Raw genomic sequence first — 14,494 nt, 5'->3', positions numbered from 1 at the left:
AATAGCACTACTATTATTAATATTATATATTAATATTTAATTATATTTAAATAATAATACTAGGAACTATTACTATCTGCTGGGGGCCAGCTGATGTTTCTTGCTGTCATGTTAAGAAACCCCTATGGACATGACCTTATTAAATAGTCAATACATAATGTTTCCTTTTCCCACTTCCATTTCCTTTTCTCTATGTACTAACATGTCCTGCTCTCTGAGGCTTTTCGCTTGTGTGCACCTTCAGTCCGTGCTGGGTTCCATCTTGGCGAGTGAGGTGGACCTCATTTTATTGCACTTCCCAGATACTGTATTGTGTTTGGCACCAACTGAAGGTTTGTGGCAACCTGGCCTGAGCAAGTCTACTGGTGCCATTTTTCCAAGAGCATTTGCTCACTTTGTGTCTCTCTGTCACATTGTGGTGATTCTCCCTGTATTTCAAAGCCTCCACCAGAAGAAACATTTATGACTTGCTGAAGGCTCAGATGATGGTGAACATTTTTCAGCAATACACTATTTTAAAAATGAGGTATGTACATGGTTTTTGTAGACTTAATGCTGCTGCACGCTGAAAAGACTACAGTGTAAACACCATTTCTAAATGCACCAAGAGGCCAAAAAAATGTCGCGTGACTCACTTTATTGCAACACTTGCTTTAATGCCATGGTCAGGAATGGAATCCGCAATATCTCCAAGGTTGGCCTGTATCAAAGTTATGGCTATTCCCTAAGACAAAGTATGGAGAAGGCAATGGCACCCCACTCCAGCACCCTTGCGTGGAAAATCCCATGGACGGAGGAATCTGGTGGGCTGCAGTCCAGAGGGTCGCACAGAGTCGGACACGACTGAAGCGACTTAGCAGCAGCAGCAGCAAGACAAAGTAACCAACAGTATTGCATTTTCCACTAAGGATAGCATGTAACACAGATTTTTCTCTTACAGGTTGTGGGACTGGAAAGTATCTGAAAGTGAACAGCCAGGTACATACCCTGGGCTGTGACTACTGTGCACCACTGGTCGAGATTGCCCGGAGCAGAGGCTGTGAAGTCATGGTGTGTGACAACCTTAACCTCCCCTTCAGGGATCAGGGCTTCGATGCCATCATCTCCATAGGCGGTAAGGCAACCCCATCACAGGGTCGCTCTTCACCGTGAGAATAACGCTACCTGGTTGAGGACACTCTCACAACTCAACAGCCATTCTTTGCAGAAAGATCCATGTAATTCATTTTATCTAATTTTTAAAAAAGCATTTCAACTGAATTATTTAATTTCAAGTGTCCTTACAGTGGTACATGAGATTCTTTTATCTAGTTTAACCCTCAAACTGTTGCTTTCCTCTTTTGGACGACTCATTCCAGTTTCTTCCACTTATGAATGACAAACTAACTATTAGGCTTGTACTCATTGAAAACAGTACTTTGCTCTACTGAAATGAAGCCAGCTTTTTACAACGTGAAGTAGATCTCTAGAAGTCATGCTACTTTTTTCAGCCCACAAGTGTGGCCTTTACTAGCAGAATATTCTAAGAGTAATGCACTGACTGTCACTGGAAGGATGTCACCAACCTGCCACTCATGGTACAGAAGTCTCTGGGGAAGACAGCCCCACCTGGTCCCAGACTGCACTGGTTTTACATTGCCCACCTCCCCGTTCTCTCACTGTCAGAGATCATTCAAAAATCTAGGGAATACACCTGTCATATTCTCCCAACAAGTGTGCCCATAAAATACACATGCCAAAAATGAAAAGAAACAGCAAAAATCCATGCCTGAGATATGTACAGATAAGGCTCATTTTCCTAGAGGAGGAAATGGCAACCCACTTCAGAATTCTTGCCTGGAAAATCCCATGGACAGAGGAGCCTGACAGTCCATGGGGTCGCAAAGAGTCGGACACAACTGAGTGACTGAGCACAAGGCTCATTTTACCCAATACATGTATTCCTGAAACCTAGTATGTTAGTCATATTTAAATATACTAGAGAATCATGCTATGTAAGGGAATATCATGGCAAGTTCTTTTTCAAAGTGAGAAATCTTGTGCAAGGCAAATTATTTCCTCCAACACACTTTTAAAATAATTAACATATTTGAATATAACAAGCTTTATCAAAGCAAGGTGAATCTATACAAAACTGCTAGATATTAATAAACATACAGAATATGACTATTTTCTCTCTCCTGAAATAAACAAGAAATCAATTTATTCACACTAATTGGGAACTGTATATCTGCAAAGTGAGGGGATGCAGACCTGGATGTCATGACCTTGGAACCAGTTAGGACTGGCAAGAGATGGTTGTCATGGAAACCTGCTCTTTGACAGCCCTACTTCTCTGCTTTTGAAACTGTTAACTCCATTTGGTTGTAAGAATTAAGAGAAGGGATTCTTGTTGAACCAAGAAACACTACACTGTCCTCTGAATCTTCAGTAGGAAGAAAGTTTTTGGTCTGGTCATGCCACCTGAAGAACTAGAAACTGCAGCGAGGTCAGAGAAGTGCTTGCTCTTCTTTTGTTTACTTTAGTTGTAGAATTTCTACGGCCAGCAACCTACAAACAGGCTGTGCTGCTGAACCACCGCTGGGGTGTGGGACTACTGACCAACTTTGCTCTTTCAGAAAATGCTCCATGTTGTACATTGTTGAGTCCTTCTTTTCGTCCAGCTGAAGTCTCCTGCCCGAAGATGAGATGAGAACAGCTGGCTGCCATCTTCCAGTGAAAAACGCTTCCTTCAGTGGAAACCCAGCATGTGTTTTTATGAACTGTGGTCATTTTCCAGTTAGTTTTTACATTTAGAACTAGGAGAAATTTCACTAAACTGTCTCTCCTATGTCCATATAGATTTACTTCCCTATTTAGAATGCTGTATGTTGGCATTTCTTGCTTAACATGAAGAAATATATTTTTACTATTTTTAAATATATAAATATATATTTTCCATGTCTCTTAATAATAATATGAGAGGGTAAGCATCAAACCCAATTATACATTCCTTTTGTTTTACTGACAGATAACAAAAAGAAACAGTCTTTCTACTTACTTTTAGAATAGGATGATAAAATTTTTATAAAAATTTGTCCATATATTGAAATGGGGTAAAACAACTTTTCATGCCAGTGGGTCTCAACTTGAGATTATATTGTACCCCACTCTCAGGGGATATTTGTCAACGTTTGGAGGCATTTTTGGTTGTCACAACTGAGCGTTGTTATGTTCAACTGTTGTCTACTTGGTCCCCACTGCCTTGCAATAAAGAATTATCCAGCTTGTTTAAAAATGCCAATAAAAAAATAAAAATAAAAAAAATAAAAATAAATAAAATAAAAATGCCAATAGTGCTGAGGTTGTAGAATTCTGCTTCTACTGTGTTTCCCCTGGGAGCAATGGCTCAGTATTTGTTAATTCAGTGTTCACAGGACATTATAGAACATAACTTCTGTGAATAATTAGAATTGATTGTATTCTTGTGTTTTGACTGTGAGAGGAGAAAAAAGCATCATTAAAATAGGATGATTTTAATACAGTAATGTCTTTTTAGCAGACTTTATAGACCTTTATAGACTTTATAGGTTCAGCAGCACAGCCTGTTGTAGGTTGCTGGCCATAGAAATTCTACAACTGAAGTAAACAAAAGAAGAGCAAGCACTTCTCTGACCTCTCTGCAGTTTCTAGTTCTTCAGGTGGCATGACCATACCCTACTAAACCCATGGATTCCGAATACTTATAGTCAAATGAGACACACCTGAAAAATTAAATAACAATACATCATAAAATACCAAGATATAACAGGACTTTTAAGATGACTATGTGTAACCTCATATGATTCTGGAATCCAGTCACTGAATTCGACCTACCCATGTGTTCAATCAACACCCTATCCTACAGGAAACATACACCAAGTGCTACTTTTGCCTTTAAATTATGATTTTTAAACAACAAGGGACTTCTCTATTCTTTAAAATTCAACACAGTTTCCTGACATTGCTAATTCATATAAATACATCTTTAAGTCCCACTTATTTACAATGTTTCTTAATAGAATATGTGTGTATAGGCATGTATAATACATTTTATATGCACTGTAAGTTTTTCTTTTTCTAAAACATCTGGCTTAAAAGTTACTTAGTATTATATATTAAATATATAAAAGATACAGATATTTCCTGGGTGAAATTATGGTATTAAAATGGATTATCACATAAGCAATATTAAGGAATGAAAAGTGTAAAGATATTCTTCCTTAAAAGCAAAACTTCTGAAGCCAAGAATCCTAAAGTGTTGAAGGCCTATAAAGTCTGCTAAAAAGACATTGCTGTATTAAAATCATCCTATTTTAATGGTGTTTTTTCCCCTCTCACAGTCAAAACACAAAAACACAGTCAATTCTAATTATTCACAGAAGTTATGTTCTATAATGTCCTGTGAACACTGAATTAATAAATACCGAACCATTGCTCCCAGGGGAAACACAGGATTAGGTTCTTGTGAGCCTCTGGTCACAATATTTTTATCAATTAATCAACAGAGAAATCATGAACAAAAACACAAAAATGCAAAACACACGGCACTAAATAGACCATGAAAAGGACACTTGTTGACACTACGAGAGCTGAGACAGGAACGGATCAGCTCCTCCTCAGACCCCAGCTGGGAACACGTGCCTTGGGAAGCTCAACTTTTGGGTTGTTCTATGCACGTCAAGGAATGACCACAAAAATGCTGAGCATACAGACTTCTGAAGTTATAAAAAAATTTTAGCAAGTGAGCAAATTTGTGGATACAGAATCCACAGGTGATAAGGATCAACTACGTTTAGAAAACACACCCATGGAAGTTTCAGGGTGAATTAGGTGCAAGCTATGGGATATATTAACGACCAGGAGTAGTCACAGATCTGAATGTTAGTGCTCTCCTAAATCTGACTCAATCCTGACTTCTCTGCCCCCTTTTGGCTCATTGACCAAGACACTACTCAAGAAGTGTAAGCTCTGGGGGGGGGACTTTCTTGGTGGCCCAGTGGTTAAGATTCTGCACTCCCAATGCAGGAGGCCTGGGTTGGAGCCCTGGGTGGGGAACTAAGATCCCATAGGCCCTGCTTGCTGCATGGTGTGGCCAAAAAATAACAAAAATTTAAAAAGACATCAATAAATTAAAAAAAAAAAAGAGTGTAAGCTTTCAAACTGACCTTTGCAAAGGGCTCATTCTTCACTGTCACTAGCCTGACACCTAGTGAAGTAAAGTGATCAGTCAACAATCACAAAGCTGGTCACTGCTAGATCCAGGACAAAATACACTGGTGTCTTGTTCTCTAAATGCATCTGAGGGTCTCCCTGGTGGCTCAGTGTAAAGAATCGCCTGTCAGTGCAGGAGACACAGGTTTGATCCCTGATCTGGGAGGATCCCCTAAGCCCATGCACCCCAACTACTGAGTCTGTGCTCTAGAGCCCGGCGCTGCGACTACTGAGCCCGTGTGTCGCAAACTGCTGAAGCCGCAAGGCCTGGAGCCTGTGCTCTGCGACAAGACCACTGCAACAAGCGGCTTGCGCACTGCGACCAGAGAGTGGCCACAGCTAGAGAAAAACCCATGCAGCAACGAAGACCCAGCACAGCTGTAAATAACTAATTTAAATGCATTTGAACCTTGGGCCTCTAGGTTCCTGCATGGTATAGTAAGAGAAACCAGGGTTTGTGCTCTGCTGATGGGAAAGCAAACCTGATTGGGAACAACACAAAGTGTGCCTCCTGGATAATCTTGCTTTGACAGCTTTGTCTATATAATAATCTCACTTTAGACATTTACTAGCTCTCTGTGCCGTGTAAACTAAAGAGATTTATTTGTACCTCTGCATTATGCTAAGGTTATAGGCGCTGTTTCAGCCGCTCTACTCACATCTGAGCAGCAATGTCCAGATTCTCTTTAGAGCCAATTTCCTACCTGAAATAAGTGATAAGCTTGTGTGAGGAAAAATAATGTGATGTTTTTTCTTAACACAGTGTGATTAAACTCTAGGAGCTCACAGACTGTGGCTGCTACTAAGTCACTTCAGTCGTGTCTGACTCTGTGTGACCCCATAGATAACAGACTAGTACTTTCTAAATCCTGTTTGATAAAAATGCATCTAATAACCCCCCTAAGACTAGATACAGGCAATCCCACTTGACTCTCATTTTAACTTGCAAAGAACTGCAAGTAAAACAGTGACCGGTAAGTTGCTTTTTCTTAAGTAAATACAATTTCATATTATATTATTAAAAATTATAAGGAATCATTTGGTTTGGAGATTGGATGGCTTACCTTTGCATTTTCTAAACAGAAATTTTTTTTTAACATTTTCTCTACTTACACTTGCTTATTAACCAACTGTATTAATCAACCAGTGGTGTCAATCTTGTGATGCTTCAGAAGTACAAATCATTCATTAAAACAAGTTATTTCATAGAATTCTACTAGGGAACATTTACCTAACTTAGGGTTAGCTCTCCCTTTCAAATTGTATTAATTCACACTGGTCGTTCTTCTGGCTAATGAAATTCACAGGATTTTAGAACTGGAAGAGGCCTTACAGATTGTTTATTCTAGGTGTCTTCTTATACATGAAGAGACAGACTCCAGAGAAGTTACATAATTGTCCAAGATTAGTTGCCAATGGCACCCCACTCCAATACTCTTGCCTGGAAAACCTCATGGACAGTGGAGCCTGGTAGGCTGCAGTCCATGGGGTCACTAAGAGTCAGACATGACTGAGCGACTTCACTTTCACTTTTCACTTTCATGCATTGGAGAAGGAGATGGCAACCCACTCCAGTGTTCTTGCCTGGAGAATCCCAGGGACGGTGAAGCCTGGTGGGCTGCCGTCTGTGGGGTCGCACAGAGTCGGACATAACTGCAGCGACTTAGCAGCAGCAGCAGCAGCTGTCTAATAAGCAGAGGCATCTCATTTTGTTGCACTTTGCGGACACTGCGTTTTTACAAATGGAAGGTTGGGGCAACCTTGCACTGAGCCTGTTGTCTATTGGCGCTGTTCTGCCAACAGCGTTTGCTCACTTTGGGTCCCTGTGTCACATTTTAGTAACGTTTTCAACTTTCTCATTATCATTATCTTTGTGTGGTGACCTGTGATCTTGGGTGTACTGCTGCAAAAAGATTATGACTTAAGGAAGGCTCAGGTGATGGTTAGCAGTTTTTAGCAATATTTTTAAATTAAGGTACATACATTGTTTTTTAGTGCATAATGCTAGTGCACACTTAACTGATTACAATATAGTGTAAGTATCACTTTTACATGCACTGGGAAACCAAGAATTCGTGTGACTTTATTCATTCCAGTGGTCTGGAAGCAAACCCACAGTATCTCCAGGGTCTGCCGATATAGGAAACAAAGTTAAAAATTATGCTTCTCCTGAAACCAGGTCTGTGCTATTTCTACCATCTGCCCAAGCTGCAGGAAATAAGGAGAACTTACAACATGTCAAGGGCTTCTCAGGTGACACAGTGGGAAAAGAATCCACCTGCCAATGCAGGAGATGCAAGATATGTAGGTTCAATCCCTAGGTTGGGAAGATCCCCTGGAGGAGGAAATGGTAACCCACTCCAGTATTCATCAAAATTGCATCACTGTTATATGGAAAACACTAGTCTATAAATGTGTAGACTAGTATTTATATAGAAAATACTAGTCTATAAATGTGTATACACACTGAGATCCAGTTTCTTCTTTTTCAGTCATACATCATTTTTCTACAAAACAAAGAAGAATCAGAGCCATAAAAGAAATGGCCAGGGTCCTAGTTCCTGGGGGCCAGCTGATGATTTATGTTTGGGCCATGGAACAGAAGAACCGGCACTTTGAGAAGCAAGACGTGCTTGTTCCCTGGAACAAAGCCTTGTGCTCCCAACGCCTCTCGGAATCCGGCCAGCCGGGGAGAAAGCAGGAGTGTGGGCACCCAGAAAGAGGCTATCCCTACCACCCGGCCTGCTCCGCCTGTCACTGTTCCGTGTGTTTTGAGGGGCGCTGCAACTCGAAGCGGTCCCACAGTGTGGACTGCGACTCTGTTCTGGCTGGCACCTGCTGTGCAAATATTTCCAAGGAAGGCGAGGAAGAAAACGGATTCTATAACACACTGGGGAAATCGTTTCGCTCCTGGTTTTCCTCTAGATCTTTGGATGAATCCACTCTGAGGAAGCAAATTGAAAAAGTGAGACCCCTGAAAAGCACAGAAAGTTGGGCCAATAGCGCGATATCCATCCAGCCTACAAGACACTCAAGTTTCGACTTAGGTCATCCAGAGACTTTGTCAGCAGGAGAGCAAAATTTAGATGAGGAAGTGTTTGTGGAGCCATCTCAAGGACCTCGGGAGTGGCTGAGGGCGCCCACCACATGCAAACAGCTAAACGGAGACCATCCCGGAGTCATAAGGAGAAACGGAGATGGGCATTTTCTGGGTGGCGTCAATGCTAAGGAGAGCTGTGTGGATGAAGGTAACTTAGAAGAGGGCACCGCTTCTGGTAGTAAATTATGGAGGAGGATTTCTGCAGCAGATTCCACAGACTCCAACCCAGGGGACGCCATTTCTGTCGAAGAACAACAGCCCGACGTTTTGGATTCCAGAGCCTTTATGCGTTATTACCACGTGTTTCGAGAAGGTGAGCTCTGCGGCCTGCTGAAGGAGAGTGTGTCGGAGCTCCATATTCTGAGCTCTGGGAACGACCATGGCAACTGGTGTGTCATTGCAGAGAAGAGGGAGAGCTGTGACTGATGGGATCATCTCAGAGACGCCCTCCAAAAGAGGAACCACGTTCTTCTCACTGGGTTTGTGATGTGGTTCCTGGAACTGGCATCCAACGTTGTTATTTGGTCTGTGTTTAATCTATTTAGATTCTCTACAGACTATGAATTCAGCATCTTTTCAGTCAAGCGCAGTGCTTGGCTATCTAAAGCATCTGACAGAGTCTTTGTGGTTAAAGGTTAATAGAAGAGATCTGAATAAGCAATAGAACATGAACTCCGATATGGGCAAACTGCCCTAACAATACATGTGTACATGTTTTTCAGTATTATATTGTGATTTCAAAAGATTCTGCTTTTAAGTATACCTTGTAAAAACATCATTTGTATGCAGTAAGGGGTAATTCCTATCTCTAGTTATAATTTACCACTGCACAAATGTGATCAATTATTTCATGGCCAAGGCCTTGCTTCTGCTTAAAGTCTTTAGAAATGTGAGAGACAGTGGAGAGAGACAAGCAGGGTTCTGAGAACTTTTCTAAATGATAAGCGAACTTGCTTCAAGGTAAGTAAATAACAAGGTTTTTGATGTTGCCCAGAAGGCTTTTAAAGGCACTGTCAGCATGCAGAGTAGATATGTGGGCACTAGAAGACGTTGCAAGTTATCCAGGAGGTATTTTTCCAACCTTATTAGAAGCAGGAGTATCCAGTCACGGAAGGTCCAAGACTGACTAATGAATTTTCATCTGGGAATGATGCTTTTCTTATGCACTGAAGGGATATTTAGAAAATAAAAATCTGGTTGAAGCAGCATTTTATTTTGGTTCTCGATACAAGTAGATCATTAAAGTGCAAGATATTTGGACTTGGTGGAGGGCTAACTATTGGATTTTAAACAATAATATCTGGGCATTTATCCTCTTGAAAGGGACTACATTTTAATGGTTGTAGTAAGAATTTACACAATCAAATCTTACTAACTAAAGGTTCAATTTCTGCCACTTTATAGACAAATGGATAGGTGGGCATTGCCTGATCACCACATGTTTACTTTTAACCATGGATCTGTTTATATCCATGTCGTGGACACTGAGACATAGCTATGATTCGGAAAAGCAGGCAAGAGTTGACCCAGGAATACAGTCTCAGACAGTTCCTTAATGAGGAGAGAATCAACACTTGACAAAAGCCTTTTTACTGTATGGGCTACTGTAAACCTGGAAGATACCCAATTCTTGTTTTGCTTTCCACTGAAATTACTAAAATAGTATAACTTTTTCTCTTCAGTGATTGTGCACTAACTAAAAATACTGATGATACTTTCAAAGAAGTTTAAAGGATTATTTTTAATGTGCATCTGAAAGTATTGAAGTTTATTATTCTCTTGGCTTCAAAATAAGATTGTGTCATCACCTTTTCAGTTGATGAGGCTGTTGGGTGGAAATGAGATCTATGATTTGTATTGTTCTGCACACAGTCTGCATTAGAGGGATGATAAAAACAAACATAAAAGTGGAATATAAATTAAAATTTAATTTAATGTCTTCCATTTCTTAAATGAGGATATTAAGCCATGAGTGTAAGTGGGGTTTTTGTTGGAAAGAAATGTTCTCAGAGTCAGAGACATTCTTCTAATTAAGGCTTGATGACCCTTCTATTATGAATGGATTTTTCCTCTCCTTGAAATCTGTTGTCACATACATCTTCATTACCAGCCTTGTTGCTTGAAATCTGTTTATAAAGTCATGGCTTTCTGGGAGGGAAGCCACCACGTAAGTTCCACCACTTACGTGGAACTCAGTTCATTAGACGGCGCCAGAAAAGCTTTGAGCAAACCTTTATGTGCAACGTCCTACACACACACACACACACACACACACACACACACACACCACTTTATATAAGCTAACTCTCTAGAATGGTTTTTGAGAGAAGAATATTTTCACATAATTTTGATTTGACAAGGCTATAAATAAAAAAACACTAATACTACCAATCTTTCAGTCTTCAACTGCTGAGCACAAGGATTCTATTCACCCAGATTATTTTGTATGCAAACAACTGACTTTCCAGTTGATAATCTCTCTTTGGTATATTCATGTGAAAAACACTCTTAAATCTTACTTCTGTCTTTGGAGAGGTATATATATATGTATGTGTATATATATATATATATATATATACACACACACACACACACGCACACACTCGCATACGTGTGTGCTAAGTCACTTCAGTCTTCTTTGTCATTCAGTGGACTATAGTCAGCTGGGCTCCTCTGTCCATGGGATTCTCCAGCAAGAACAATGGAGTGGGTTGCCATGTCCTCCTCCAGGGGATCTTCTCGACCCAGGGATCTAACCCATATCTCCTGCGGCTCCTATATTGCAGGCAGATTCTTTACTTTATATATATGTGGGCTTTGCTGGTGGCTGAGACAGTAAAGAATCCACCTACAATGCAGGAGACCTGGGTTTGATACCTGGGGTTGGGAAGATTCCCTGGAGAAGGGAATAGCAACCCACTCTACTATTCTTTATAGTCCAACTATAAAGAGTTGGACTATAAAGAAAGCTGAGTGCACAAGAATTGATGCTTTTGAACTGTGGTATTGGAGAAGACTCTTGAGAGTCCCTTGGACTGCAAGGAGATCCAACCAGTCCATCCTAAAGGAGATCAGTCCTGGGTGTTGATTGGAAGGACTGATGTTGAAGCTGAAACTCCAATACTTTGGCCACCTGATGCAAAAAGCTGACTCATTTGAAAAGACTCTGATGCTGGGAAAGATTGAGGACAGGAGGAGAAGGGGACGACAGAGGATAAGATGGTTGGATGGCATCACTGACTCAATGGACGTGGGTTTGGGTGGACTCCGGGAGTCTGTGATGGACAGGGAGGCCTGGTGTGCTGCGGTTCATAGGGTCACAAAGAGTCAGACATGACTGAGCAACGGAACTGAGCTGAACTAGTATTCTTGGGGCTTCCCAGGTGGTGCTAGGGATGAACCCCACTGCCAATGCAGGATACATAAGAGATGTGGGTTTGATCCCTGGGTTGGGAAGATCCCCTGGAGAAGGGCACAGCAACCCACCTCAGTATTCTTGCCTGGAGCATCCCATGGACAGAGAAGCCTGCCTGGCTATAGTCCATGGGGTCACAAAGAGTCGGATACAACTGAGCGACTAACAATTTCACTTTCACACATATGGATATAATATATCCTTATACTTCATATATACATGATACATACATGTAAATATCTTGATGATTTAAAATTTTGTTCATCTTAGGACTATACCCAAAAGGAAATACAAATCTAAGTGAGTTTAAACACACACACAGCATTTGTGAGTGTTTAGTTGGCCTTAACTTCCTCTATTATAGATTTTACTTTTCAATTCAAAGTATGTACTTTGAAAACTTAGATTCCATTATTAACACTGGAGTGTCTTTCCTGCTTCTCCTTTACTTGCTGGCATCATTGCAGATGCCACTATCTGACATGGAAGGAAGCATGTCGGAAGGTCCATAGAAACCTCCGTGGGCTTATCAATTCCTTGCTGGCCTACTTAAGGAATTCCATATAATGAAATGATCTGGGGGAAAGTGCATTATCACAGACAAAGGATGCAAAATAACATTAGAGTAAGAAATAAGCAGCTGGCCCATTTAAATTTTTACTTTTAAAACTGTCACTAACATGACCAATGGAGAAGGCAATGGCACCCCACTCCAGTACTCTTGCCTGGAAAATCCCATGGACAGAGGAGCCTGGTAGGCTGCAGACCATGGGGTCGCAAAGAGTCGGACACGACTGAGCAACTTCACTTTCACTTTTCCCTTTCATGCATTGGAGAAGGAAATGGCAACCCACTCCAATGTTCTTGCCTAGAGAATCCCAGGGACGGGGGAGCCTGATGGGCCGCCGTCTATGGGGTCCCACAGAGTCGGACACGACTGAAGCGACTTAGCAGCAGCAGCAGCAACATGACCAAATGACACCAGCATGTCACTAACAAGCCATCTAACATGTCCTGGAGTATCAATTTGGTTCAGTCCTCCCTTTCACCACACATTCCTATACACAGGATGGTGTGTGATTCCCGTTTTTGTTTGCTTTTCTGTGTCCTTCCAAATTCTAGATGTCCGGACTTCCTCTGGGTTTTAACTGACCATCAGTTGGACAGGCAAAAACTGGCAGTAAACCAGAGAAAAAATAATCCCAATATAAATCAGCCAGGAATGTTAATGTGCTCGTATATTCATGGCCACAAAAGAATAAGCCCTGTCAGATTTTTTTTTAATAAATAGTTTTGGAGGAGGACAGAAGATCTACCCTCTAATAGTTGTTGATCTTGGTGGGGGAGGGTACTCTTTTTTGGTAGCAGTTTTATTGAGATATACTTCATATACCACACCATTCACCCACTTAAAGTATATAATTCAGAGGTTTTTAGTATATTCATAGAGTTGTGAAACTATCATTGTAATAAAATTTAGAACATTTTCATCATCTGCAGATGGAGGAAACCCTGCTATGACCCACCCAGTCCCCCCAACTTAAGGTAACCACTAATATGCTTTCTGTTTCTATAGATTTGCCGATTCTGGACCTTTCATTTAAAAGGTATCATAGACTATGTGGCTCTTTTTCTTTTTCTTCACTTACTTTTTTAAGATTAATGTGTATTACACTATACAATGCATATTGAAAAGCAGAGACATTACTTTGCCAACAAAGGTCCGTCTAGTCAAGGCTATGGTTTTTCCAGTGGTCATGAATGGATGTGAGAGTTGGACTGTGAAGAAAGCTGAGCACCGAAGAATTGATGCTTTTGAACTGTGGTGTTGGAGAAGACTCTTGAGAGTCCCTTGGACTGCAAGGAGATCCAACCAGTCTATTCTGAAGGAGATCAACCCTGGGATTTCTTTGGAAGAAATGGTGTTAAAGCTGAAACTCCAGTACTTTGGCCACTTCATGCAAAGAATTGACTCATTGGAAAAGACTCTGATGCTGGGAGGGACTGGGAGCAGGAGGAAAAGGGGACGACAGAGGATGAAATGGCTGGATGGCATCACTGACTCGATGGACCTGAGTCGAGTGAACTCCAGGAGTTGGTGATGGACAGGGAGGCCTGGCGTGCTGCAATTCATGGGGTTGCAAAGAGTCGGACACAACTGAGTGACTGAACTGAACTGAACTGATAGTTGCTTTATAATATTATGTTACTTTCTGCTGCACAGCAAAGTGCATCAGCTATACATATACATATATCCCCTCTTTTGGATTTCCTTACCATCTAGGTCATCACAGAGCATTGAGGAGAGTTCCCTGTGCTATACAGTAGGTTCTCATTAATTATCTATTTTACATATGGTCAAATATATGTCAATACCAATCTTTCAATCCATCCCCCCAGTACCATCCTGTGTCTCTATTTCTGCTTTGCAAATAAATGCTGCTGCTGCTAAGTCACTTCAGTCATGTCCGACTCTGTGTGACCCCATAGACGGCAGCCCACCAGGCTCCCCCATCCCTGGGATTCTCCACGCAAGAACACTGGAGTGGGCTGCCATCTCCTTCTCCAATGCGTGAAAATGAAAAGTGAAAGCAAAGTCGCTCAGTCGTGTCCGACCCCCAGCGACCCCATGGACTGAAGCCCACCAGGCTCCTCCATCCATGGGATTTTCCAGGCAAGAGTACTGGAGTGGGGTGCCACTGCATCTGTATCCTTTTTCTAGATTCCACATATAAGTGATGAGAGGG

The 14,494-nt window shown here is 41.3% G+C and overlaps 1 protein-coding gene across 7 annotated transcripts in view; it reads left to right on the top strand.

The window, feature by feature from the left end:
* The window catches only part of TRMT9B (tRNA methyltransferase 9B (putative)), a 72,124-nt gene extending 57,921 nt beyond the window's left edge, over positions 1 to 14,203 (top strand). For all 7 annotated transcript variants that reach the window (XM_070781307.1, XM_070781305.1, XM_019953307.2 and 4 more), the window contains 2 exons: positions 941 to 1,114; positions 7,725 to 14,203. In XM_070781307.1, the coding sequence (XP_070637408.1) occupies positions 941 to 1,114; positions 7,725 to 8,758 (1,208 nt within the window). In that variant the 3' untranslated portion in view covers positions 8,759 to 14,203. The remainder of the gene's footprint in view (positions 1 to 940; positions 1,115 to 7,724) is intronic.
* The last annotated feature ends 291 nt before the right edge of the window (positions 14,204 to 14,494 follow it).

Source organism: Bos indicus, chromosome 27 (genome assembly GCF_029378745.1).
Source record: "Bos indicus isolate NIAB-ARS_2022 breed Sahiwal x Tharparkar chromosome 27, NIAB-ARS_B.indTharparkar_mat_pri_1.0, whole genome shotgun sequence".
Taxonomy (NCBI): Eukaryota; Metazoa; Chordata; class Mammalia; order Artiodactyla; family Bovidae; genus Bos; species Bos indicus.
Note: the sequence above shows the minus strand (reverse complement) of the source record. Positions and strands in the feature narration are given on the sequence as shown.